General features: G+C 42.3%; 1 protein-coding gene across 1 annotated transcript in view; it reads right to left on the reverse strand.

The window, feature by feature from the left end:
- Positions 1-4,904: 4,904 nt before the first annotated feature.
- LOC311006542 (podocan) overlaps positions 4,905-24,961 on the reverse strand; it is a gene marked incomplete at both ends in the record, with an annotated part of 52,734 nt that continues 32,677 nt past the window's right edge. The window contains 3 exons of the mRNA XM_083999388.1: positions 4,905-6,003; positions 6,490-7,150; positions 7,775-8,002. Of these exons, the coding sequence (XP_083855514.1) occupies positions 4,905-6,003; positions 6,490-7,150; positions 7,775-8,002 (1,988 nt within the window). The remainder of the gene's footprint in view (positions 6,004-6,489; positions 7,151-7,774; positions 8,003-24,961) is intronic.

Consider the following 24,961-nt stretch of genomic DNA (forward strand, 5'->3'; position numbering starts at 1 on the left):
CCTTGTGAGATTAAGTTTGAATCTCAGAGGAGTGTGAGGTCACCGTGGTCAATCCTAACTTCAGAGTTTGGGTTTTAGGTTGGAGTTAAGATTAGGCTTGCTTTGGTTTGCGGTTTAAAGTCGAGTTAAGCTGAGATAGGTGGGTTTTAAAAGGATCGGGGTGGGCTTCAGGGATGAATGCAGTCAATGGGAGGTTTTCATGGTACAGTACAGCAACACAAACAGATGTGTGTGTGTGTGTGTGTGTCTATGACACAAGTTGACAAGCATGCCTGTATACAGAAAATCTACGTCTGCATGCAGATTTCTTACAGCTGCGTTCAATTGCTCTATGTGACAAGGACCGGCCGCAAATTACATGCTGTCAGCTACAGATCTACTTCATGTAGACGTTTTCTATAAAATTCTTACTGCAGCCCGTGAAAGTTAAAATTGCAGTATTCAAGGGAGCAAGCTGTCATTTATTAACCAAATGGACAAATTTCCTGATAGTCCCCTGTACTCGTGATGCATCTTGGGAACAAAGCCTCCAGGGTTCATCATCATGCATTTGAAGCCGACTAGTACCACAGCCCTGTCTGTTCGTCTGGCTGGCTCGCATGCAGGGTGTGGTTTAATATCCTGTTCCCTCTGTTCTTTCTCATCTTCCTATTCTCTTGTTGCGTGGTCAGATTCCTGTAAGAGCTTATTGAATGTGGTCAGCACTGGAACAAAAGAATGGGGCGAAGAGGGCTCAGTTTCAGCTATACTATTTAAATCTAAGGGAGTTGAAATAAATATATAAAATGTAAATTATGGAAAGCACGATGTCCCACTGAGGAGTTGTGCCATTTGCTTTCAAAGAGGAGACTGTTGGTTGCTTGATAATGATTGATGCTTTTAGCTGGAGCTTTATATCTATTCACACACTGAAACTGCAAATATTTCTTATGCAAGGCAGAAAATGAAACACCCACTGAATTATTCCTGCAGACATACATAAGAAATGTAACTTTAAAAAAAGAAGGAAAAAAAAGACAACAGGCTTTCCTGAGCAACCCTCACTACTACTAATCCTACAAACCTCCTGGTGGGATAATCTTAAATATCAGACTGCATCCAACACAGGATACAGAGGTACACAAATAAATTCAACCATCTGCCAAACTACTTAAATGAGCACATGGGTTCAGACTCTGTCGAGGGAGCAGTTCACATGATGATTACGTCTGCGACTCCTACGCACATACTCCAGACTACTTTGGAAATGAGTGTGCACACAGGTACTGTATACACATCTACTGTAGGTATGCACGTCTGCATGCACGGACACACAGTCCGAGCTTAAGAAGACAGAGTGAAAGAAAGAAAGAAAGAAGGAAAGAAAGACAGGGTGCAAGGGGAGGGTAAAAAAAAGAAGGGGGAAAGAAAGAAAGAAAGAAGGGAGAAAAAGCGAGACAAAAAGAAAGGAGGAGTGATTCCAGGGGATCCAGGTAGACATGTGGTGTTGTGATACGGGGTCGGGGTCCTGCTGGACCGTAGGGAGGTGCTGGTGAGCTCCCTTGCCCAGCCGGAGCTCTTCCCTTCTGGACATGCACTGAGCCAGCCTGCGGAGCCTGGATCCATCCTTCAAGCCCTCCCTCCTCCTCCTCCCCTTCACTCTCTCTTCTTCACTCCCCCCTCCCTTCCTCCCTCCTCCTCCTCCTCCTGGCCCTCCCTCTTGTCCCCCTCCTCCTGCTCCTCTTTCCCAGGCCCTGTGGGTGCAGTGCCACGTCGCTGAGTGAACTTATTAGACTGAGGGAAACAGTGAAAAGAGAGAAAAGTGCTAAGCACCTCCACGTGTGCTAATGCTCCGATTCCTCTGTTGCTTTTCTTCCCGCTTCTCTCTTGTAGGAAAACTCCACTTCTTCACACGTCGATATACATTTTCCAGGCTTGTGGTCAAAGTCAGACGCCCTCACGTTATTGAAAGAGACGTCCATATGTACATCTCTGCTCATGTGACTGTGAAAGTCTCTTATGACTCACGCCTGTGTGTGTAGATGTGTGTTTGCATTGCTGCTGTGAGTCTTAAATACACCAGTTTTTCCCCACAAGACAAACTTCCTGAAGCGTATGCATCTTAATTGCGACAATTTTGTATTTGCTGACTGGAAATGAGCCAGATTCAAGTTCCTAATATTTTAAAATCTCGTTTCACACTCTCTCCTCACAACGGCCACCTTCATGGAAACTATTTTCCTATACGTTGTTGCCATCTAGTGGATATTTTGTTAACGGCATGTGTAGATTTTATTTTTTATTTTGGCACATTCAAAGCTGTTTCTTAGACTTCTGTATAAAAAAAGGCCAAAAAGATTTTATACATTTGCAAACAGCTGCTGGACAGGGTGTAATAACATTTTATATAGCTTTATTTTAGGTGCATGTATAGGATTATGTAACCATTTGTATGATATTGTTTGTTCCACGCTGCCGTTCATCGTTTCCATCAGTCGACATGGCACAGATCCTGACAAGTTAATGACGTTGTGTGAACCCCCCGAGGAGTCGGCGCTGCACAAACACGGCGGAAAAACAACAACTTTGAGTGGTTTGTTTATGGAAGCAGCAGAACATTTGAACCATTTATCAGCAGAGTTTGGGGCTTTAAACTGGAGCACATCACAGCTGTCACTGATGTTTTCCCCCAAAGTTTCCCACACTTCTGCTGGGGATGATGGTACAAACCCAAAGGAGCTCAAAATAACAAATTTGAGTTTGACTTCAGTCTTTTGTGCAGAACGCAGCTCTTTGCTGGAGGTGGTTCTGTGGCAATAATTTCATGCAGAAACATTTTACATCTGTGCTGCTGCTTGTTTAAATTATTTGGCAGATGAAATGTTTTGGAGAGCATGTCTTCCTTTGTCTGGAGATGTCAAGATATTTTGGTTTCAGCTAGGCCTTTGACAATCTTGAAAATGTTCTTTCTGTGCATCCAAATGTTCGCACACATGTTGTCATCTTCAGGGGGAAAAAAAATCTGATGGGAAGTATTTCAGCAGCATATACAGGCCAGGTGAATCCAATCAGTGAACTCACATGGGGCAATCAACATGAACATAGAAGTAAAGTCCATAGAGAGGTAATTCATTGCCCAAGAAAAACAGTTTTATCTCCACATTTCGTATACGAAAAAAAAACACACAATAGACAACATCACAATGTACAAAAAGTATTTATTTATTTTTAATTTAACACAGAATATGAGCTCAGACAGATTTGATGATGTAACTCCCACTTGATTAATACTAATCTGCAGGTCATCTCTACATTTGCTGACAGGACATAATGTTTTCAGTCTTATCTTCTTGCCACTTTGCTTGAAAATGTGCAAGCCATTTTTTATAAGTATATTCTGTTTTGATGCATGATCTTCACAAGCTTGTATTTTATTTTTCCTCTGTAATTTGTGTTTAGTGAATCTCCGTGTTAAACATTTTTGGTTATTTAAAGAAGTTTGTGGATGCACTGTCTTGAAACCTCAGCTATTCCTGCCCTCCGCCCTATTTATATCACTCAGAAGAGTTCTGCTTTTTCTCCTGACAATATGTGCTGGGGAGTTTTGATCCATGGAAAACAAGAGCAAAAATATTAAATAATCTGAAGAATGTTTCTGCAACAGCCATCTTTCCACCTCCCATTTCTCAAAATTGTTTTATTTTCAGGAGAAAGCTGACTCAAGTCTCTTTCTGGTTTTCAAAATTCGGGAGCATAACAACTAGGACTAAACTGTTTCACATTAATGTGTACAGAGCTATTCAATTAATGTAATTTACAATATCTACAACATCAAATAAAAACAGCCAGTCACATATAAAGTAAATTGAGTGATGGCAAAAATTAGCTCACAAAGAAATAAATGAACAATCCTATCACTGTGTGCACAATTATTAGGCAAGTGAGTAACTCCAAGCTATGAACTTGAATGCAGATTGGATTTAAGCATTAACAGGTGATGTGTATTTGTGTAATGAGGGAGGGTGTGGCCTAAAGTGATGAACACCTTATATCAAGGTGTGCATAATTGTCATGCAGATTCTTTTACACCACTTTGAACAGCATTTGGGATTGCTGCTGAACAAAATGCTAATTGTCAACAGAACAAGAAACTAAGGCCTTGTTCACACAGCCACTCCAAATTGGATTTTTAGCAAATTCAGATCTAGTTAGATTTTTTTTGACAGCCTAAACAGCCAAAAACTGTATGTGACCATATACCGAGGTGGTTTCAAATTCAAATTCTGAGTGGATTTGTGTAGATCTGTTTCAATGTGAAAGGCTTCTAACAAACACCATGGATCGAAGGCCCATGACAGATACGGAAAAGAGGGCTGGCTAAATTGGTCACTGAATTTTAACTTTATAAATTAATAAATTAAATAATAATAATAATAATAATAATAATACATGAAAATAAACAAACAAAAAAAGTAAAACAGGTTACTTTGTGTTGTTGAAAATTCGTGCTAGGTTTTGACTAAAAGGAATCCTCAGGAATACAACTTGCCTATTGTGCATGCAGTGTGGTCAGGGGAGAGGATTAAAAGCCCAAGTTTGTTGTTTTTTTCCGGCAAATGACTACAAATAAGACCATATCAATTGAGGTTGTCTGAAAATATTCCCCAAAATGCAATTTTAACCAATTTACAAACTTGCATTTGTTTACCTGTGGTATGAAAAACATCCATCAGATGCGCCTTTTAAGCTACAACTTAAATAACGTAGGTCACTAGTCCATCAAAGGGCCGACATATAGAGACAAATGGATGAAGGAGAGGTGTCAGTTGCATCAGAATATACTACTTTTCCCCCCTCCTTTTTAATATGTGTGCATAGATAGTCATAGCAGCTCAATTTGTTTTGTTTTCTGAAGGTTCAGTGGCTCAGTAGAAGTGCACCACCTGAGATCCCCGTAAGCATCTAAACGCCTGAACATCCAGTTTCCCCATATCGATTAAATTGTTTTCCATTTGCACTCGTACAAGCCTGCTGAGAGTCGGACCTTTGTCGCCCCAGCAGAAAGCATCGCGAGGCACCGACTGGATCTTGTTGTGGGTGAGCGCTACTGAGTGCAAACCCTGCGGCAGCTGTCTGGGCACTTGGTGCAAGGTGTTGTGGCACAAGTCTAACTGGTGCAGGACGGGCAATGTCCTGAACGCACCTATTGCAACTTTGGAGATCTTATTCCTCGCCAAGCCCAGATGTTCCAGGTTTTTTAAGGCGCTGAAAGCCGCTTTCTTTATGGAAGATATGAGGTTTCCTTCAAGATTGAGCGTTTTTAAAGAGCGGGGAAGGTGTTGTGGCACTTGCTTCAGCCTGTTCCCTTCCAAATTGAGGCTTTCAAGGCGAGTCGCGTTGACGAGCGACCCCCTGAGAAGACCTTTGTTCGTCAGTTTGTTTGCACTCAGGTCCAGCACCAACAGGTCTGAAACCCCTTCGAAGACTCCGCCGCGAAACTGCTCAATGAGATTCCCTTTGAGATACAGCTCTTTGATGGTCAAGGGAAGACCCAGAGGAACTGATGTCAGCTGGTTGTGATCCAGGTTGAGGGTGCGCAGGTTGCATAAAGGAGAGAGCACTGCGTTGGGAAGAGATACCGATCCATTCCCCAGCGTGTTGTTGCTGAGGCTCAGCACCAGGAGGCCAGGGCATCGGGCCCAGGCTGCCTCCGACATCACACCCAACTGGTTGTTGTCCAGACGTAGTTCCTCAAGAGAAACTGGAAGGTCAGTTGGCACGCTCTGCAGCATGTTCCTGTCCAGGTAGAGGCGTTTCAGGGCCGGGACCCCCTCAAAGGCCCCTTCTATGGCGCCATCTGTCAGCCGATTGTTGCTCAACACGAGGAACTCCATAGAGATGTACTCATTGAGCAGGTCCAGCTGGATGCTGTTGATGTGGTTATTCATGAGGAGGACGTAGCGGGCGTTATAGGGAATGCCGTAAGGAACTGTATCCACACCTTTGTCCGAGCACTGAACCACTCTGTAAAACAAAAATGAAACTCAGGATGAACTTCAAACTTTTGGGAGACCAAGAAAACACCAGAGCTGCAATTTTCAACAATAGCTCTTGGAGATGTTCATATTTCTTCAAAAGACTTGCCCGAACCCGAACCCTAACCCTTCCCTGTGTTCAGTCTTTCGTCCTACGCTAAGCAGAGGCTCCTGACTCACCTGCTGACTCATCTGATACTTGGTTAAAAAAAAAAAAAGAAGCAAATTTCCCAAAATCTCAAACTCCCACTTGATGATTCATATTCGAAAAAATGTGAATTGTCTTGCTGTTAAAATGGCAAAAACACCCTGAAGTGTTCCCAAAACACTTAAGGCCACATTTCAAAATTGTTAGTTTTTATCTTGTCCTAAACCCCAAAATATTCAAAGTATGTGAAACAAGGGGAAAAACTGGGAGATAATCTTGATGGGAAATCTGAATGTGGTTTAGTAATCTTACTCTTTATCATCTTACCTTCCGTAGCAGGCGCACTCAGGTGGGCAGTAGTTATCCTTGAAGTATGGAAAGTACGTTGGTGTGGCGACCTCCTCCTCCTTCTTCTTCTCTCTTGGCCTTTGGGTTTTATTGTCCTTTTTTCTCTTCTTTTCCTTGGACTTTCTAATTGTCTTATTTTTACGACCTCTGTTGATTTTCGTTGGCGCTGTCGAAGGTGTCTTGGCAGTCGCCGGCCGCGGTTTGGCCGAAGGTTTGGTCAGTTGTGGTTTGGGAAGAGATGCTTCACTTTGTTTCACTGTAGATTTAAACATTTTGGGTTTGACTGTGGGCCGTGCCACGTTTGGCTTATGTGTAAGCTTGACTAGTTTAGCCGTGGGTATATTTTCACTAGATTGTGGTGTAGGATTTGGTTGTGTGATGTTTAAATCTTTGGGGTTTGGTGTTGATGTATTCGATTCACTCTCTGCTCGGTTTATCCCCTGGGCTTCGTGTGTGGTTTGCAGCTCTTTCTGTGCAGGTTTCAACCATGTTGTTTTGCCCAGTGCATCCTCTACATCTGGGCTAGCTTTCACTACCAGTTGATTCGGCTCGCCGTGATGTCCGGGAGTCTGCAACACCTCGATGAGGACATCCTCAAGGAACGAGACGGACCTCACCTCGCCAGGAACCGCTGTTGAGACTGAGGATGTGGGAGCAGTGACAGCGGGAGGAAAGAATTGAGGAGTAACTTTGGCGTAAACAGTGGAAGGGAATGTGGAGGGTGACGCAGGAAATGGTGGAGGGACATTATGATGATGACGAGGAGGAGGAGGAGGAGGAGGAGGATTTTGAGAGTGAGTGAGAATTTGCCGAGAATTTTCCTCCTCTCCTTTCTCTGCTACTTCCTGTTTTACACTTGATATCTTTTCATCCTCGTGAGCGTCTCCTCTCGTCTCCTCGTCAAGATGAATCCCAGCGACCAGCCTGCTCTCTCTCTCCTCTTCTGCCATTTCTCGTCTCCGCTTTTCCATGTGATAGCTTTTCGTAAATGTCACCTCAGTCTCATCAAACTTTGCATCCTTTTGTGACCCTGGACTATGACTTTTGACAGTTCTAGTTATTTTCCAGTTTTTTATTTTCACCTTTCCGTTCTCATCCTGATCTCTCTTTGAATTTGGAACCAAATTTAGTCCTTCCTCTGATTTCTCCTCTCTATCTATATCCTCCACTTTCTCAGCCCCTTTTTTCATTTCTTCCCCTAAAATAAAACTTTTAGAAAATGTCCCAACAGTCCTTTCTTCATTTCCTGTAAAGATTTCTTCACCTTTGATCCCATCGTTCCCTCTTTCCTCCTCAGTCTCCTCCTTCTTGACAGGCTTCCTCGCAGGATTTGTCTCTGGACTCATTCCTTCACTCCTCTGCTTCTCCTCCCTCCTCTCAGTGGATTTGGCTGATTTGTTTTCCCCGTCTTCTCTCTCCTCTGCTGATAAAACACCTCCCAACACAGACTGGTGGTCTCTGTCCACCACAGCTACCGCCACGACACTCAACTCTGTAGAACAACACAGATCAACAAAGACCTCAATTAGAAGCTACATTAGTCAGATACAGTAGCGACACTTATCATTTCCCCTTTTGAAAAGGCCTGTGATATAATTAGCATGGACGTGTTTATGACCTGTTGATTGCAGGATCATCATTAACGTCATTATATCAGGATGAGTGAAGTCAAGATTCTCACTATGGTAGATTTCACTACAAGCTTGAAATGTTTTGTCGATCTAATGTGATACTTACTTGGCTGCAATACGTGTGAACACCCAGGAAGTGTGAAGAACATGAGCAAGAGTATGAGCACTTTCATTGTATCTGTTGAAGGACATGCGAAAAACAATCAGCACATGATGAAAAACATTTTCCTGAACTCCTCCTTTAAAAAAAAAAAGAAAAAAGAAAAAACTATAATTAAAACAATTCTCTGCTATCTTTTGATGATCACACCAGCATCCTCAGACCCAGCATGGGCCTGACATTGTTGTATCACCTCGAAACTCTGCTACTGGCTATTTCAAATTAGAAATTAGATTAGAAAAATCAAACAAAAGACCGATCACATGTTTAGGAAGTTAATAATTACACTATTTTGTTGGCATCTCAGAAGCTGCCAGTTAAACCTGCTAATATAATATGTCCTTTTATTCATATATTCTAGTGAGTCCTGTGCAGCTCTACTCATAAAAAACAAAACAAATTTGTTCTGGCTTCTGTTGCTGGAGATTTTATTCACAGTTTATCTTCTAAAATGACTCTGTCTGATAGACAAGGTGTTTTTTGTAAAATAAAATAAAATGACAAAACAAATTTGAAGGAAAACAGGTGTGCATCAATACAATAAAACAATACGTAAGGTTTTAGACATTATATACACAGCCTGAAAGACATACGTTTCGCAGATGTTGCACTGAAGCCTTAATTAGGTTGATTTATGAGCGCTGCTTACCTGCCTCCTCGTGCGTCAAATCTGACTTCTTGCATTTGTCAGTGTTATCCGCTTGACCCTACACCTGCCTCTGTGTGTGGACTGAGAGAGCCCAGAAGAAACGAGGGCAACCTTTGAACCGCACACAGTACAGTACACCAACCGCCAGCAGCAGCAGTAATAGATGTCTTTTAATGATGCCCCCACCCACCCCTTCACCCCCTCACCCTCCCTGTATGGTGTGTTTTCACACACACACTCAGGACGAGCCATAGTTAATGACTCCTCACATGCCTCTACCTGGAAGAGGATTCTCACACTTACCCTCAATGTCAGAGGAATCTGAAGGATCAATAGCGGGAAAGAAGGGCAACTTTAGGAAGAGGGGTCAGAGGTGACGGTTGGTTTTTTACAGTGGTTACTGTTTGCCCCACTCAAGGGAGGCATTAGCATCCCAGTGGTTATACAGAGGGGGGGGACTGCTTGGCCTTTGACCTCTATGCTAATACACTGCTGTACCTCAGGAAGTCTCAGGGCTCATAATGCTAATGTGTAACTTAATAGAGGGCAGTTTCATGTAGTGAAAGGCTTAAACATGGATACTTGAATTGGCTTCATCTCAGTCATTTTTTAAATCTATTGTCCCTGCTAGTCTGTCAAATGTAGAAAATTCACAACCGAGAACTGATAGTCACTGGATTTGTTTCAGGTCTTCAATCATTTTTACATAAAATTGATGTTTTTTTCCCCATGAGAAATTAACTGTAACTCCAGACTTTTTGCCTCTTGGCAAGAAGATATCAACCCATTCATCACCTGTCCCACAGGCCTCAGTTCATATCGGGTCTGATTAGGGCTATAATGACTATTTTTTGATTAATCAGACCATTTGTGTTGTGTTGTGACATATTTCGGTATACAATCCGTTAGTCCACTGTTTCTAAAACACATTTACAAGAACCAGCAGACAGATGATTTCTTTTTCCTTCTCAGCTTCACCCTTATGTATTTCTTCTGGGAAGAAAAGGTAGTTTTCTAGTTCCCATAATCAGGTATCAGATTGTGTTTTGTTTTACAACCCACTGACTCTCAGGATATCAAGTTCCCATCTGTGATCCTTCATGGTTTGGCTACATTGTGCGTCATGTCGGCTCACGTCCTGTAAAACCTTTCCTTCAGATTTCCCCAAGGTCTGATTCTGTCATATGCATACATATTTTCACATATACATACTGTAGATGTCTATCAGAACCTGCACGCACTAAACCAAAACACATTTACACTGCATGACAACATTTATGTATTACAGCTTCAGTCCAGAGTGTGTAACAGATGAGGAAATGTATAAGATGAGGTTTATCTTAAGCTGTTTATTCGCTCAACACAAGTATTTGACTTTAAATTAAGAAGCAGTGACTGGTTTTGTATCTGGATAACTTTAAAAACCAAAACACACATCCCATAAATGCTAATATCTGGTGCACAGAGGCTGTGAAACAGAGCTGTAGTACCCTTTATACACCACATAGAGGCGGCACATCCCCACACACGACTGCATGAGTTGCCCCTGTCAGAGCTTTGTATTGCATAACATTGCATGGGAAAACAGAGCAGATGGGTTTTTAAATGTCTCGTCTGTGTCTGTGCCCAAATCGATTTCTGTTTTTCTGGACCATGACAAGCTTTGGAGCGATTCCACATGAATACCGAATGAATGACAGGGAAAAAGGGAAGACTGATTGAAAATAAAAAAAAATCCCACAAGGAGAAGTGGAGGAGTCGCTCTTAACAACTTGAGCTGTAGCATCTCATTTCCTGTGGAAGGTGACGTAATGTACAGGAGAGGAGGTGTGAAAGGCAGCAATAATGGAGGAGGCAGAGAGGAGGGGGTGGTTTGTCATTAGAGTAAAAAAAAACTGTGTCTTTCAGTCATTTTGAGGGATTTAAAGTGAACATACTGTATATAGGCCTATTTACCACAAATAAAAGGTCACAGATGGGAATCTTCTTATTTTGATGCCACTGTTTCTCAGGCATTTACAGACGTAGCAAAAAGCCACAAGATTATGATCATTTTTGTGTTTTAAAAAATGAATCCGTAGACGTCCCCTGATCTCACAGGACAAATAACAACCTCAGTGGTGAAGAGGCGACCTCGAAACAGTCATGTGTCATGTGTTTGTCACTGAAAATCTGAGGTCAGGGCAGCTGAGCGGCCTCACAGACTGGTGTGGTATTTCTATGGGGTTTTGAGGGGTCTGAATGGATATGTATGTGTTTGTCTAAATGCAGGGGCGTCTGGTGTGTATTGATGTAGGTTATGGTAATTGGACAGGTAATTGATGATAACATTAACACCATTTACCTCAGGGTTTTTTCTTTTTTCTTTTTTAGAAGAACACAACAATCTAATTTACAGAAACCAGACCAAACATCAATATTATGTTACTAGAGGGCATAAATACATGATGGAGGGTGACAGGAGATGGAGTGAAATGAAATATTTGGAAATACAGACGGCACAGAAGCTTGACTGACAACACGGCTGTGTCAAAAAAAAAAAAAAAAAAAAAAGGACCCTCCCCCATATTATCCCATCTGCCTTTCTGCTGGGAGCCTGTCTGCTGCCTGTAGCGGTGGCGGCGGCGGTGATGGCGTTGTTGGGTTAACAGGGGCAAAGGCCAGAGGTCACAGACTGATCAATTTGTTGGCTGAGAGCATCAGACACACATTTGTGCGGATTTCTTCCTCCAACAAACAAATATTCCTCAATCACACGTGTGTTTCAGTGTCTGACCTTGTTGCATTGGTCAAACCTGAAATACTGTAGCTTACTGTACGTGTGCAGTGTTTAAACTGTGAACAAAACCAGTGGCATGATTGAAAAACTGGGTCAAACTAAGAATAAAACCTCATTTTCAGGCATCATTTAGCCATTAATGTCTGCCTAATCAAGTTTTATCAAGGCTGAGGTGCAAAATACAATATCTGTTTGTGTTGCTTTGTTTCTATTAAAACACTGTGCAATCCTCACTTTTTGTTCTGTAGCTTCAATTTAGTTCATAGTCCTCAAATGATATATAATTAATTCTGGTTTCAAACGCGTGAGGATAAATTAATCATTAACAAACAATGAAAAATTCTAGTTCAAAGGGCATCTGGCAGCAGAATAGAGACCTGGTATTAGTTGATATTTTTTAATGAACATCCAAAATGCTGTTAGAAAATACCAGGCTGCCATGTGTTGTTCTTTCTTTAGTGTATGTTTCTTCCTAGGAACATCCAAATATTTTTTCTGCTTTATTTTTATTTCTTCATGCTACGGTTGTGGAGCCGCCTGTTGTCTTAACCCTGCCCAGAATAGCTCCGGCAAATTAAACTTGTGTTTTTGTTTTCAAAATGAAGTTCTTGTTTCAGTCAGTTCAACATGGCAAGAGGCTTAATAGGAAAAAAAAAGAGGGATGGAGAACGGAGGAGTGGGAGAAGAGCGAAGATAAATGGACTTCAAGCAGGTTCAAGGTCTTTTTTTTATTTCATTTTTTTTCTCTCAGCTTTGAAGTCTGTTTGAATCAAAGACACAAACTGGACTAGGAGTTGCTGCTGTGGTGTTAACTCATTGGCTGCCATTGACGTCTATAGACGTCAATCTAATTACAACCGTTCACTGCCATTGACGTCGATAGACGTCAATTGCGTTTTTCAACGGGAAGGGCTGGAGGAAGGTCTGGCGGAGCTTGTCCATCAATATCAGGCTTGTAAACTAGTGTAAAGATGTGTAGCGGCCTGTAGGGGGCAGCAGTGCCCTCTTTGGATGAGAGATCAGCATGTATTACGGTATGAGAAGAAGAAGCGAGATGACAAGAGATATGCTAAAGAAACTTATGCACGGAGCGTATGTGTTCCGCACGCCGGCACATTATGTAGCCTACCGTGTGTGTCGCGGTAGTTCGGAGAGGAAGAGGGTCGCGATCGTGAGAAAATGACGGAGATCATTGAAAAAGACACCGACGACCGACACCGACGCTGGACACCGGCGATCAAGCCGGGCCGAGCGGCCGGTGAGAATCAGCAGCTGACGGTGCGTCACCACAGACCAGAGCCCAGCTCAACTGACGGCTCGGTGGACGTGACCCGAGCGATTCCATCCGGATCAACCAGGAGCAGCAGAGACTCGTCCCCACGCTCCAGAAAGACATGAAGGTAATAATATAATACATCAATGGTAAAAATAATAAAATAAACTAACTTGCTAGCGAGCTAACTTTTACTGCTTAGAGAAGGGCGGATCGCTTTGATCGGAAAGGTTAAAAAAAAAAAAAAACTCCACATCACACTTGACTACATCTAAGAGATGTATTTTTATGGTAATTCTATATATTTCTATAATTTACAGGTGGTGGATCGAGCAGTGGTCGACCATGGGGCAGAGGTCATGTGACAGCTACAAACGTACAAAAAAGTTAATGCATTTTTACTGATATTTGTAAATAAATTATTATTTTGCCATCAAAAGTCCTTTCTCAGTGTTGTTTTTGTTGTTTTATAGAAGGAGAACACTGTTCAGATGTGTGAGGTGTCACTAAAGCAAAAAATATCAACGTCAAAGTCACTGTTCTGCTTGACATGTTTCTTTCCACAAAAAGCTCGTTTTCTCAGTGTTTTGGTCAAAAACTGCTGTTTTTGGCGAAACCAGCCTACGTTCTACTGCTGTTTACAAAAGAACGGAAAAAGGTAGAAACAAACTTTTTTTTTCCTATTGAACAAAGAGAGTCTACTTTTCTCTTGGTAGTTTCGGTGTTTATATAGTCATAGAACACAATATTCTGTGGGTCTTATAAGATCGTTCAAAATGCTCTAAAATGGCTGGCAGTATGGGGCTCTCTGATCTGAAAATGGCTGGCAGCCAATGAGTTAATGAAGCTTATCTAACCCGCGGGTCGCTCAGCTCCTCCAGCATCACAACCATGGTCAGGACAGACTGATCAAAACGAGGTCGGGTCAGGAGAGGCCGGACAGATAGGGGAGGCTGAGAAAGTAAAATGTTATCAAAATAAAGATTTATTTCATTAGAAAACGCAGTTCCACTGATTGTTTTTATCTTCCTGTTTGTCCACGTAGATGGATCCTCTCTTTCTCTCTCTGGAGAACACACTTAACCTCACAATCACAGATGTACACACACACACACTAAAAACTGATGTTTTCGGTGGTGAAGACAAACGATGCATTTAGTCTTTCTTTCCTCCCACTGTAAAAGAAAGAGAAGCAACAATTTTGAGGCGGCTCTGACATTTAGCCGCCGCATATTGAGTCGAAGCAGGAATACAAGAAGAGCTGTAGCAGAGCGGCTCCTATTGTCCTGTAAATTACTCCATTGTTCCCTCAGAGTGACTCATATGTTGAAATCTCCATTTAGAGCATAATGATGATACAGCTCAGTGTGTGTGTGTGTGTACATGGGTGTGTGTGTGTGTGTGTGCTTAACTGATTATTGATGCTATCAGCCAAGAAAAGCTCATCCACCATATGCTACGTGATGCATGTGTCAGCGCGACATATTCCAGTCGATCAACCGGTCTGCACTGTCGAACTCCTCCATCTTCTCGCCTCTGTTTTTGTTTTGTCTCTTTCTTGCCACCCTGTGCATCATCATGCATTAAATAAGATTTCTTGTTTGTTGTCGCTATAATGCAGAAGCAACAAGTGTCCTAAAGGCCTGCATGGTTTGGAAAAATGTACAGGATGTGTATATATAGAGGTGTTATTGTTTCAGCAGGACACGGGGACAGATGGACCAACAATGTGTTTTTTTTTGCTGGGTGATGTGGGTCATTGGGCCTGGTTAACAATTCTCCAGCGCTATTAAGCAATCTGTCACAGTGCAAAACAAGCCCAGGGAGTGACGGACGGACGAGGTCAGAGTGTGATGTGTTTTGTCATATTCCAGCTCCTGATTTCCTCTTTCAGATTTAAAGCAAGAGGCAGCAAAAAAACATACACTGCAAAAAAACGTGTCTTATTTCTAGTCGAAACAAACTCATTATACTTAAAATAAGACTCATCACATTAAAAGTAGCTTATTTTTAGATACTTTTTAACTTCTTTCAAGCATATTTTCACTTGAAATAAGTAGAAAAATCTGATAGTGGAGCAAGTTTTTCTTTCTTATTACAAGCACAAAAAAACTTGCTTTCACTGGCAGATTTGTCTACTTATTTTAAGTGAAAATTAGTTTGAAACAAGTGAAAATTATCTAAAAACAAGTGATTTTTAGGTGATGAGTCTTGTTTTAAGTGGAAAGAGGTTAGTATTGAGTAGAAATTAGACATTTTGACAAGAAATAAGACAAATATTCTTGGAAAGATCTGGGGGTTTTGCAGTGTACAGTCATTACAGAGCTTAACGCTGCTTAAAGTTTGTATTTTTATTTGTATTACAGCTTTTTAAGACATTGTTTTTGGTTGTTGTGGTTCACTCTCAGTGCTTTCATTAGTGTCACTTTCTGCAACCTGCCCGGCAACAAATGGCAGGCAGATAAAGTTAGTGAGCGTGAAGCTGCCGAGGAGCCGACAGCCCATAACCCTCCCCAGCAGCCAGCAGCAGTCGTTGGCACAGACACCAAAAGAGCAGCGAATAGTGGATTTTATCATTCTCCAGGTTTTTTCCGGGAACAACAACAACTGCACATTCTCAAGTTGCTCTGTAATGAGGAATTGTTTGCTAACCAGTTCACCGTATCTGCTTTGAAATGCAATAAGTGGTCTGTGCTGTTTGTTTACAGCATGACTGCATCTAAGCAAGAGGCCAAAAAAAACAAACAGACAAACCTGTCCACGCATGTTTAAAGCTCCAATACCTACCTGCCTGGATAAAGATGATCAAACTTTTCCTTTTTAAAACACCTCGGGTTGTATTTGTAAACCCTTTTTTCATTTAGTTCGGAGCTCTTTACTCTGAATTCAAGTCAGGATTTGAAAGAAAAACTTCACCCTGCTTGTGAACTCGGCCCTGTTGGCTTTTTCCTTTCATCACATTGAAAACACGAGAAGTGAAAACAGCAGAAAAAAAAGTCAAGAAAAAAGAAATCTCTGTCCTCTCACCTAAAGCTCCACCATGAAATTAATGAAACAAAACTTTTCTTTTTTTCAATCCAAAGTCCAAGTCGGCCTTCTTTGTGTATGTGTGAGTGTGAGTGTGTGTGTGTGTGTGCGCGCGCGTGCACAGTCATGGCGAGGGGCCCCTGTTATTATGTCCTGCTGCTTTTCAATAGAACAGCTGTGCGAGTCTCCAGTCGTCTCCAAACAAGGCACAGGCTGCCTGGCAACTGCCCTCCCATTGGTCAACTTTCCACCTTCTCCGACCAATCGGACGGGCCACGCGATGAGGAAGTGAATGGGGGAGAAAAACACAACAGAGAGAGAGGCAGGCAGGCAGACAGACAGAGGGAGATTGTGAGAAAGTTTGCCGTGGAGTAAAAAAAAAAAAAAAAGATTGAGAAAGCAGAATGTGAGCGTATAGAGACTAATCGCACTCAGAAAGGAAAACTTTGAAAAGCTTTAATCTCTTTCCAGACAGATTTGCATTGAAAGCTTTTAATGTTTCAGAAATCCAGTCTGCTATAAACTCCAACAAGCTGCCGTATTCGCTTTAACCTCATGTATAGGTGAGAAATGTGCAACTTTCTGAACTTTGTCTGTCTTTATCTTTTTTATCTAGACCTGGTAACAGCTTTTTATGGAGGTTTATAAACACAGATGAAACTAGACATGAAAAGTTTTGACAAAAAGCATAACTCTTGGATGTGGTTTGTGAATCAACACATGAACACTTTTGAGTTTCTTGAGGTTCTTGGAGCTGCAGCGACTCCATGTGAGGCCCCGTTTTCTTTTTCTTTTTCTGTTTTTTTCTTGTTTGAGGGACAACAAGAAAGTGGTGACTTGTCTTATTGATGTTGTCGGCTTTGTGTTTGGCAGGCTGAGACATGCCACCGCAAAAAACCTGCGTTTCCAGGGCTTTGAGTGGGATTACAAAGGGGATTTGAGTCACATCTCTTGGGGATAATAGATGTTTGTTTTACAGTAGCTGTGACGCATGCGGTTGCTAGACGTGAGGCTGGAAGACGAGAAGAAAACGGTTTGTGGGGCTGGTGGTGGGTGATAAACACAAGTTTGGGTACAGATGTATGTGCAGATGTAGCTTTTTTTTTTTTTTCAATCTGATTCCTTTTCAATACCTGACCTTTACGCAGCTATGTGGGTGAACAGTGTGTGTGTGTGTGTATGTGTGTGTTGAGGATAAGTGGGTGGGCGCCGGGCTCAGATGCATCCTGTAATTACCAATCAAAGCAGTGGGTAGATCTTTCTGAGAACGTTTTCGAAGCGACGCTCTCAGTCCCCCCCCCCCCCCCCCCTCTCCCCCGGAGGTCACACTTCCTACGAAATCACAATTGCAGCTTCTTCTCCTGAAAACAACACACAACACAACGCAGCACATAACACAAGAGACGAGAGCGAAGTCTGTGGGATGCGGTGAAGACGACGAAGAAGCCTCTGAACTGTACAGATCTGCTGTAGAAGTGCAAACACTCCTCTAATTACAGATCAAACCTGTTCCACACATAAACACCTGCTGGGTCGACACCTACGACATTTGTCACAGTCTTGAGTACACACACACACGCCGTGTAAAGATGGTACGCTATGCTATGCAGACATTGGCCAAGAGGTGGGCGACTCTGTGCCGGTGGATATGAGATGATAACAACAACAACCAGCAGCAGCAGCAGCAGCGACGTAACTGACACAGTTCTCACAGCTCATGGTACACACACACACATTACATAACCGGCGTCTGTCATGGAGATTTTATAAGTGACCTTAATGTGCTGCACAAACCAACAGCAGAACATTTATAATGGCGATTTACCGATGTTAATCTAAATTTAGAACGTTTTGATTAGTCAACAGCGTACGTTAAGTTAAGTTATGTAACCACAATCATACGGGATTAAAGGGAGGTATGCTGAGGTTTTATATCCACAGAGATAAAAACAAACCTTTAAACGTTTTTACTGTAGACGTTGATGTTATCATGTTAAAGGGATAGTTCAACATTTTGGCAAATTGGCCCATTGCCATAATCCCTATAGTCATAGCAGTAGGTTTGTTTCGTTTAATTGTCGGTGCAAGCTATTTTTAGAACGGCGGAGCAGAGCCGTGAGCTGCTCAGAGCTACGCTACATAGGCTCATGGGATTTCTTGGTTTCCCTCATCAAACTCATCAAATAGCTACACAATCCAACAACTCCAAAACGCTCTTGTGGACAAGTTGTGACCTGCACATTCACCACGCTATGAGATAATAACGAAACGTTACGAGACAAGAGTTATTTTCGAGGTAAATTCATGCAAATCCGCTGATGCGCGTTCCTGTCAGGGGCAGTTTTTCGGCAAACAGTCTCTGCATTTGCCTCTAAAACAACCAAGAAAATCCCATGAGCCTCTGTAGCGTAGCTCTGAGCAGCTCGCGGCTCTGCTCCGCCGTTCTAAAAATAGCTTACACCGACAATTAAAGGTAACAAACCTACTGCTATGATTATAGCGATTAGGGCAATTTGCCAAAATGTTGAACTATCCCTTCAAAGCAAAGTGTGATCCTATAGTGGTGTTGTGATTACACTGATGTCTTCATTTCATCTAAATGTTATGTACCATAGCGTGATGCCCTGACATGCAAAAAAAAAAAAAAAAAAAGATCCATAAATGAAGGCAGGTGTTGGCAGTTTGCCTGTGGCTGGTAATTTTCACGTTGAAGTAAAGCAAAAAATTTACCCCACATGTCAGTGTGACTGCAGACTAATGAAGGCTGGGGCCTGCGGGGGCTGCAGCTGAAAAATCCCTCATTTCCTTTCTCGCTGCTAATAATTAAAGCAGACTTCTGTTACTACCTCTGGTTTCGCAGCACTGGGACACTCACTTTACACTTTAATTCTCAGAACATAAAACATTTACATTTAATTATTTTAATTAACGCTACGGTGTCGCCGCATCAGGTCAGCGAAGTGTTTGCGGTCGCACTCCAGCAGTCGTCGTCCATCTTGACGAGCCGTCTTGCTCTGAAATGACGGCCACTGCAGCCTCGGGCCCCGACAGGCCTCGACTGTGAAGTCACCACAGCTGTTGAAGAGGGACACAACAAGTGTTGGCAAAGTGCCATTAAAGAAAATAGCAGCGCTGGGTGCTCAGCAGGGACGGTTGTGTGTGCTGCAGGGTTAGCACCGCTGCTCCGTCCTGCTTCCCTTCCTCACGCTGCTGTTGTTTCTGATGATGCTGCTGCACCGTGTTGCCCCCGCAGGTCTCTCAGCTCGGATAAACTCACAATAAATTGTATAAACCCCCCCCCCCCCCCCCAAACTGGATGTAAACTCTAATGAAAACTGCTCACAATATGGATTTCTCAGAGTCACCGGGACGTTTGTTGAAGGATGCTTAAATGAAATGTGGATGAATCGCTGTAACTGTGATGAATTAGCCAGGTTTTATCAGGCCAGAATCAGATCTGTGTGACTGTGTTTATGAGAGATTATTCTATATTTAGGTGGTTGTGTAAGAACTGTTATTTGTACCAGAATATATTAACAGTTGGCACTACTTCTGAGACATCGCTTGGGTTCTTTTCCAATCATTTTTATTTATTTATTATTCGGATTTAAATTCATGACGCCAGCAAGGTGTGAATGTCTCATGATGTTTTGTATCTGGTGTTTTTTTTTCTTTTTTAATCACCAGTGCGGGGCATCTACAGGGCATTAACCCATAATTGCCCCTCATTGTGCAGCGTTGAACAAAAGTCCAAGGGGAGTTTCCCGCGACTGACCAATTGCTGCTCGGATCAATAATTGACCTCGGTTCTTTCCAAGACTGCGTGTGTGTGTGTGTGTGTGAAAACAGCTTCAATCTGCTCCCACTGTGCTGCCCAGACAATCCCGGCTCTAATCCATAGAGTCCAGTCCTGGATTATCATGTCTGCTCCACCCACCATCTCTGCATTATGGAAATTAGACAGGATTATAAGAACTCTTAAAAAAAATGGGGAAAAAAATCCACCACACACACATACAAGGACATTGATCCTTGATATGCACAAAACTCACCAGGCATCTCTCTTGTTTTTCCTGAAACCAGTGAACACACCTGTCATTTCCTCAGATTAGAGTCGATTTAAGGAGGATCAGCTCCTCACTCACAACACAAACAAAGCCTTTCGGGCTGATTTCCACTTATCTGACAGGAAGGACAGGAGTGGGATTCGGCAACAACAACAACAACTTGGCAACTCTCAAATATAGATGTGTTTTGTTTTGGTGTCTGTGCATGGGAACATGTTGCCATAGTGACCGTGATGATATCTTCTTCTCCTTCTTCTTGGTGGGATGGGATGTGCAATGTGGATTCAAAAACTCTAGCAGATGGTATCGATTCAGTGTCACAGGAAGCGTGTGTCGAGTGAATGAGGGAGATTTTGGTGAATTTGTGTCAGACATTATCCACACCTGAAGACAAGACCCTGTGTGTGTTTCTTCGCGTGCTCTTGCGTGCGTTAATAGCCCTGAATTGGCCGATCTTCTGCAGATGAAAGCCCGCATCATTAGCAGATGGTTCAGCGACTGTTTCTGAAGCACCGGGCAGAAGTTTCATTAGCCACGTGATCTCTCTCCGTTGGTCTTATTTTTCTTTCTCGGGCCCAGCGTGAACGTGCTAAACCACTGATGTGGTCTCTCTTCACATGCACCCCTCATTTTCCACCAGCTTTATTCCCCCTTTCACAGCCGGTAGGAAATCTCTCAGGAAAGCTCATGCAGAGACTTTGAATTTCCTTCCCCCACCCTCCCAAAGGTGAATGGCTGTGTTTTTTGTGTCTTTGTTTGGAAATGAATGAACATGCAGGTGAGAAACTGCTGCTGTTCATAACGTGAAAAAGGTGCAGGATGCGCGGAAGGAGCAAAAACGTGAAATACGGCTCTTTATAAAATATGAGAATGCGCCACAAACTAGCAGAAAATGACAACCCTGACCCATCTTGTATAACATCTGCAACAAGTAGGAACTATTCGAGGCTGACAACACAACAAGGCCGACATCTAAAAGCATCTGCCTAAACAACCTTCAGTGCAAAAACTGTGCGCGCCGTTAACCCATCCACACATAAGTGCACCTAACATTCCCAGAACATAAAATCATCCTTTTTCCTTTTCCAATTTTCTAAATAGTTTCTTTCTTGCCATTATCTTTTAAACACAACCCTCAGTAGAAGTGGATGATGAGTGGTTTAGTGTAAATGATCCTGACTTAAACAGTGATTTACATCCCTGCGGAGAGACTCAGTGGTCCAGACACAGAGGTTGTATTTTCCCCTCGAATCTGCAGGCTCCTGCAAACCTCTGCGGGCAATAGACATTAAAGGGCAATGTATTTCTCTGTAATTAAACAGTGAAACGGCACATTGAGAATAATGAGCAGTGTGTGTGTTTGTGCGGAAATGCGGACGTATGTGAATTAGGAGTTTTTATGCAGGCGAATACCACTTCCTCTCCTCCATCTGAGCAGGATGAGTGAACACTTCAACGGGAGCTGATGTTGATCCGAATGAAAATTTATCTGAATAATGTGTGTTTTCTCGAGAGGTCCCGGTGCTTGTGCAGTTTTCAGCGCCAAGCTTCGCCATCCTCGCACAAGGAGGCCTTCTCTTTACCGAATAATTTGAGAGCAAATCTCAGCCAATTTCAGTCAGAGAGTTTTAATAAAAACAAAGTCGGTGTGATTTGTGAAATTGGCTGTGATCAAGCCTAACGCAGCAAGGTTTCTTCAAAGAGAGATGTATTGGACTCTTGAAGCAGAGTTAACCAAAACTCTTGGGAGCATGTGCATCGCCTTCACAGTCATTTGCCTTCATTTATGTACGCTGCAAAGTTTTTCCTCGCATTAGAGCTGAGCCGTTAAGGTGAGATTTTTCTGGTTCAGTGCAATTAGGAGACACAAAGTTTGTGTTGCATAATAAAAATTATGCTCTGTCTGGGAGATTTTCTTTTTTTAGTTTAATATTAATGAGGAGGATACACTCTGTTTGACCAGGTTAACATCGCTCCGGTGGGACGGCTGTGTTTTTAGCTGCACCCCATCCCCGGTATAATCCTGGCAAAATATTGACGGAAGGTATCAGTGGTGGTGGTATGATCTCTGCAACACCGGCAAATAAAGCAGTGCACAGTATATGTTATTGGTGTGTACATAAGGCCTCCACATATACCTCCAGAGAGCGGCTAACTCCCTATTCCTCTGCTTCCTGGAATTATAAAGCAATAACCTGTTGGTGTTTTCCATTTACCTCCATATGTACAGTCTGTCACGGTGCCCACAGAGTCAACAGAGCTGCAGATAGCGGCCGTGGATAACTGATATGCAGCAGGGATCTATGTGGGTCACCGAAGAGAAATTATACGCTGTAAAATGTTTGCAATGTTTGCTCTATGACCTAATAATATCATCAACCATTATTAAAAAGCTGCATTTCTCTCATGTGTGATTTCACTCACTCACCAAAATCTGAATCATTCAGCTCCGCTCTTCTTCTAAATCCAGTGTCTCTTTGTGAAGCTGCAGTGATTTCGGCGTCTAAACTTCAGCAGGCAGCTGAACAAATGTGAGATTAAACAGGCCGCGTGTTCAAAGCTTTGAGAGGGAGCAAGAGAGATTTTGGATGTGTTTTTTGTGTGTTTGCTTGTGTACTGTGTCTCTTTGTCTGCGCGACTACATGTGTTTATTTTCCCCATTCGCCTCCCACACACTCAGAAACATCATTTTTATAAAGGAGTTTGTATTGTCTCACGTTTCAACACATTTGTAAAACGAAACCAGAGCCTCAAGTCATAAGATCAACAACATAACATCCAAACAATATTCTCTCAAACATCTCATGAAATACAATATGTATAATATACCTTGTTACATTCATGGAGCTTTCTTCGTCATCAGTCATATCACATCGACAGAAATGCAATCAAATCATCTTGGGCGAGGATTAATTCTCAACAAAGGATTATTTGAAGCGGTGACATGCCATGTGGAAATGTGATGCAAACATGGAAATGGAAGAAACATGTTGACAAATTGTGAAAATCCTCTTAAAAAGGAATTATCTGAACATATAGGAGAATTTAGCTGTTATCTCTGGTTGCTTAGTGACTAATTCACCGAGCAGAAACCTCCTTTAGGGGCTATTTGCATATGCAAAGTACAGATAGGAGAATAAACAATCTCTGGGTATTTGGAGGTGTGTGTGTGTGTGTGTGTGTGAGTGAGTGTGTGTGAGTGGGACTGACATGGATCACGGGATATGTAGGAGCAGAGTGCATCAGCAGCTCCTCAACTAACTGCTGTGTGTGTGGAGATAGCATGTCAGTGTGTGTGTGTGTGTGTGTGTGTTTGCTCCAAAACTTTTATCTGCATGGAGCTCCTCAGTGAATCACTCAAGTGTGTGTATATGTGTGTGTGTGTGTGTGTGTGTGTGTGTGTGTGTGTGTGTGTGTGTGTGTGTGTGTGTGTGTGGGTGTGGGAGTGAAGAGCCCGCAAATGTGGTTGAACTCAAATTAGTTTTTAATTAAAGATTGACTTGTTTGAAGAGTAAATAGGAGAAGTTTGTACAGAGTCATCGGAGAAGTCGGTGACTCAGCGTCACAGCTCAGTTACAGCGGTGATGGAGACTGTTGTTATTGAAACAGTTGTTTTACTTTTGAAAACGACTGATGTGACTACAGGTTGTAATATTAATTCAACCCACGCTTGTTGCCTTACTAAAGTCTGTCAATACTTATGATCACAATCTAATTTCATGCAGCGTAATGGCACGAAGCTTTCCACACAATCCTCTGTAGGCCGGACCATCTCATTTCAGCTCATGACCTACAACCAGGGCTTCATTCACAGACTGAGTCGTTCGAAGAATGCAGCTCCAGTCAATTAATGATGTGTTTCGAAGACTTATCTTTGATGCGACTGCTGCACAATAAAAGCTACTTTAACACTTGTGATGGAGCAGTGGAGCAGTGTGTTTGCATTAGCAGTAACTTGACACTCCTTTGCAATGACTGTGGGTGAGTAAACTTCAAACATGGTAGTTTTATCCTGCTCACATCAGCCTCACACAGACAGTTTTAATAAAGCGCAGGAATGATGGCGTGTGCAAGGGAAAATAAAAACTAATACATACAGTAGAGAGATAGTTACGTTTACCATTTGACTTGCTAATGCTGAAAAAAAACAACAGCAGCAATGTCAAGTATGTTAAGTTTTGATGTCTTCATGGTCATTTTAAGTTTCTTTTTGTTATTGCTTGTTTTCCTTTTGTACATGAGTCATACAGCCAGTTTGTCAAACTGGATAAAATCAATTGAAATGAAAATCTTCAACATGGCGCTTAAAGGTTAATAAACAGAACATGTTTATGTAAAGTATGACAATGGCTAATTTTAGCCACTTTACCACTTAATGCAAAGCCCTGTCGAGCTCTCTTTGTATTTTACACTTTGCCACTGGGGTCAAACTGTGCAGCTGTTGTTGCTTTTATGATTGATTTGAACAGAAACACAACAGGTGCATTTGACCCACTTCACGACAACACCAACATTCGCACTGCCACAAAAAAGACGAGCGAATAAAAAAAGAAAAACATGTTTGCTGTGTGTGATTGTGGCTTTCACAGTGTGCACGGCCTCGCAGACACTTCATTATAACATGTATTAAATACAGGCAGAGACAGAACATCCTGTCCTCATAACTGGAACCTGTGTGTGTGTCTGTGTGTGTGTGAGAACAATAACCATCGAGATAGAGAGTGCAACATAAAAAACAGACTGATAAGACTGAGAATAGGCCGTGCAGTCAGTTTGCATTATGTGCATGTGTGTGTGCTTGCGTCAGTGCAATCACGTAACTTGTGATGAACAGAAAACAAAGAGCTGAAGTGATAGATGAACAC

The sequence above is a fragment of the Trachurus trachurus genome (assembly GCF_905171665.1).
Source record: "Trachurus trachurus genome assembly, chromosome: 23".
In the NCBI taxonomy this organism is placed as follows: domain Eukaryota; kingdom Metazoa; phylum Chordata; class Actinopteri; order Carangiformes; family Carangidae; genus Trachurus; species Trachurus trachurus.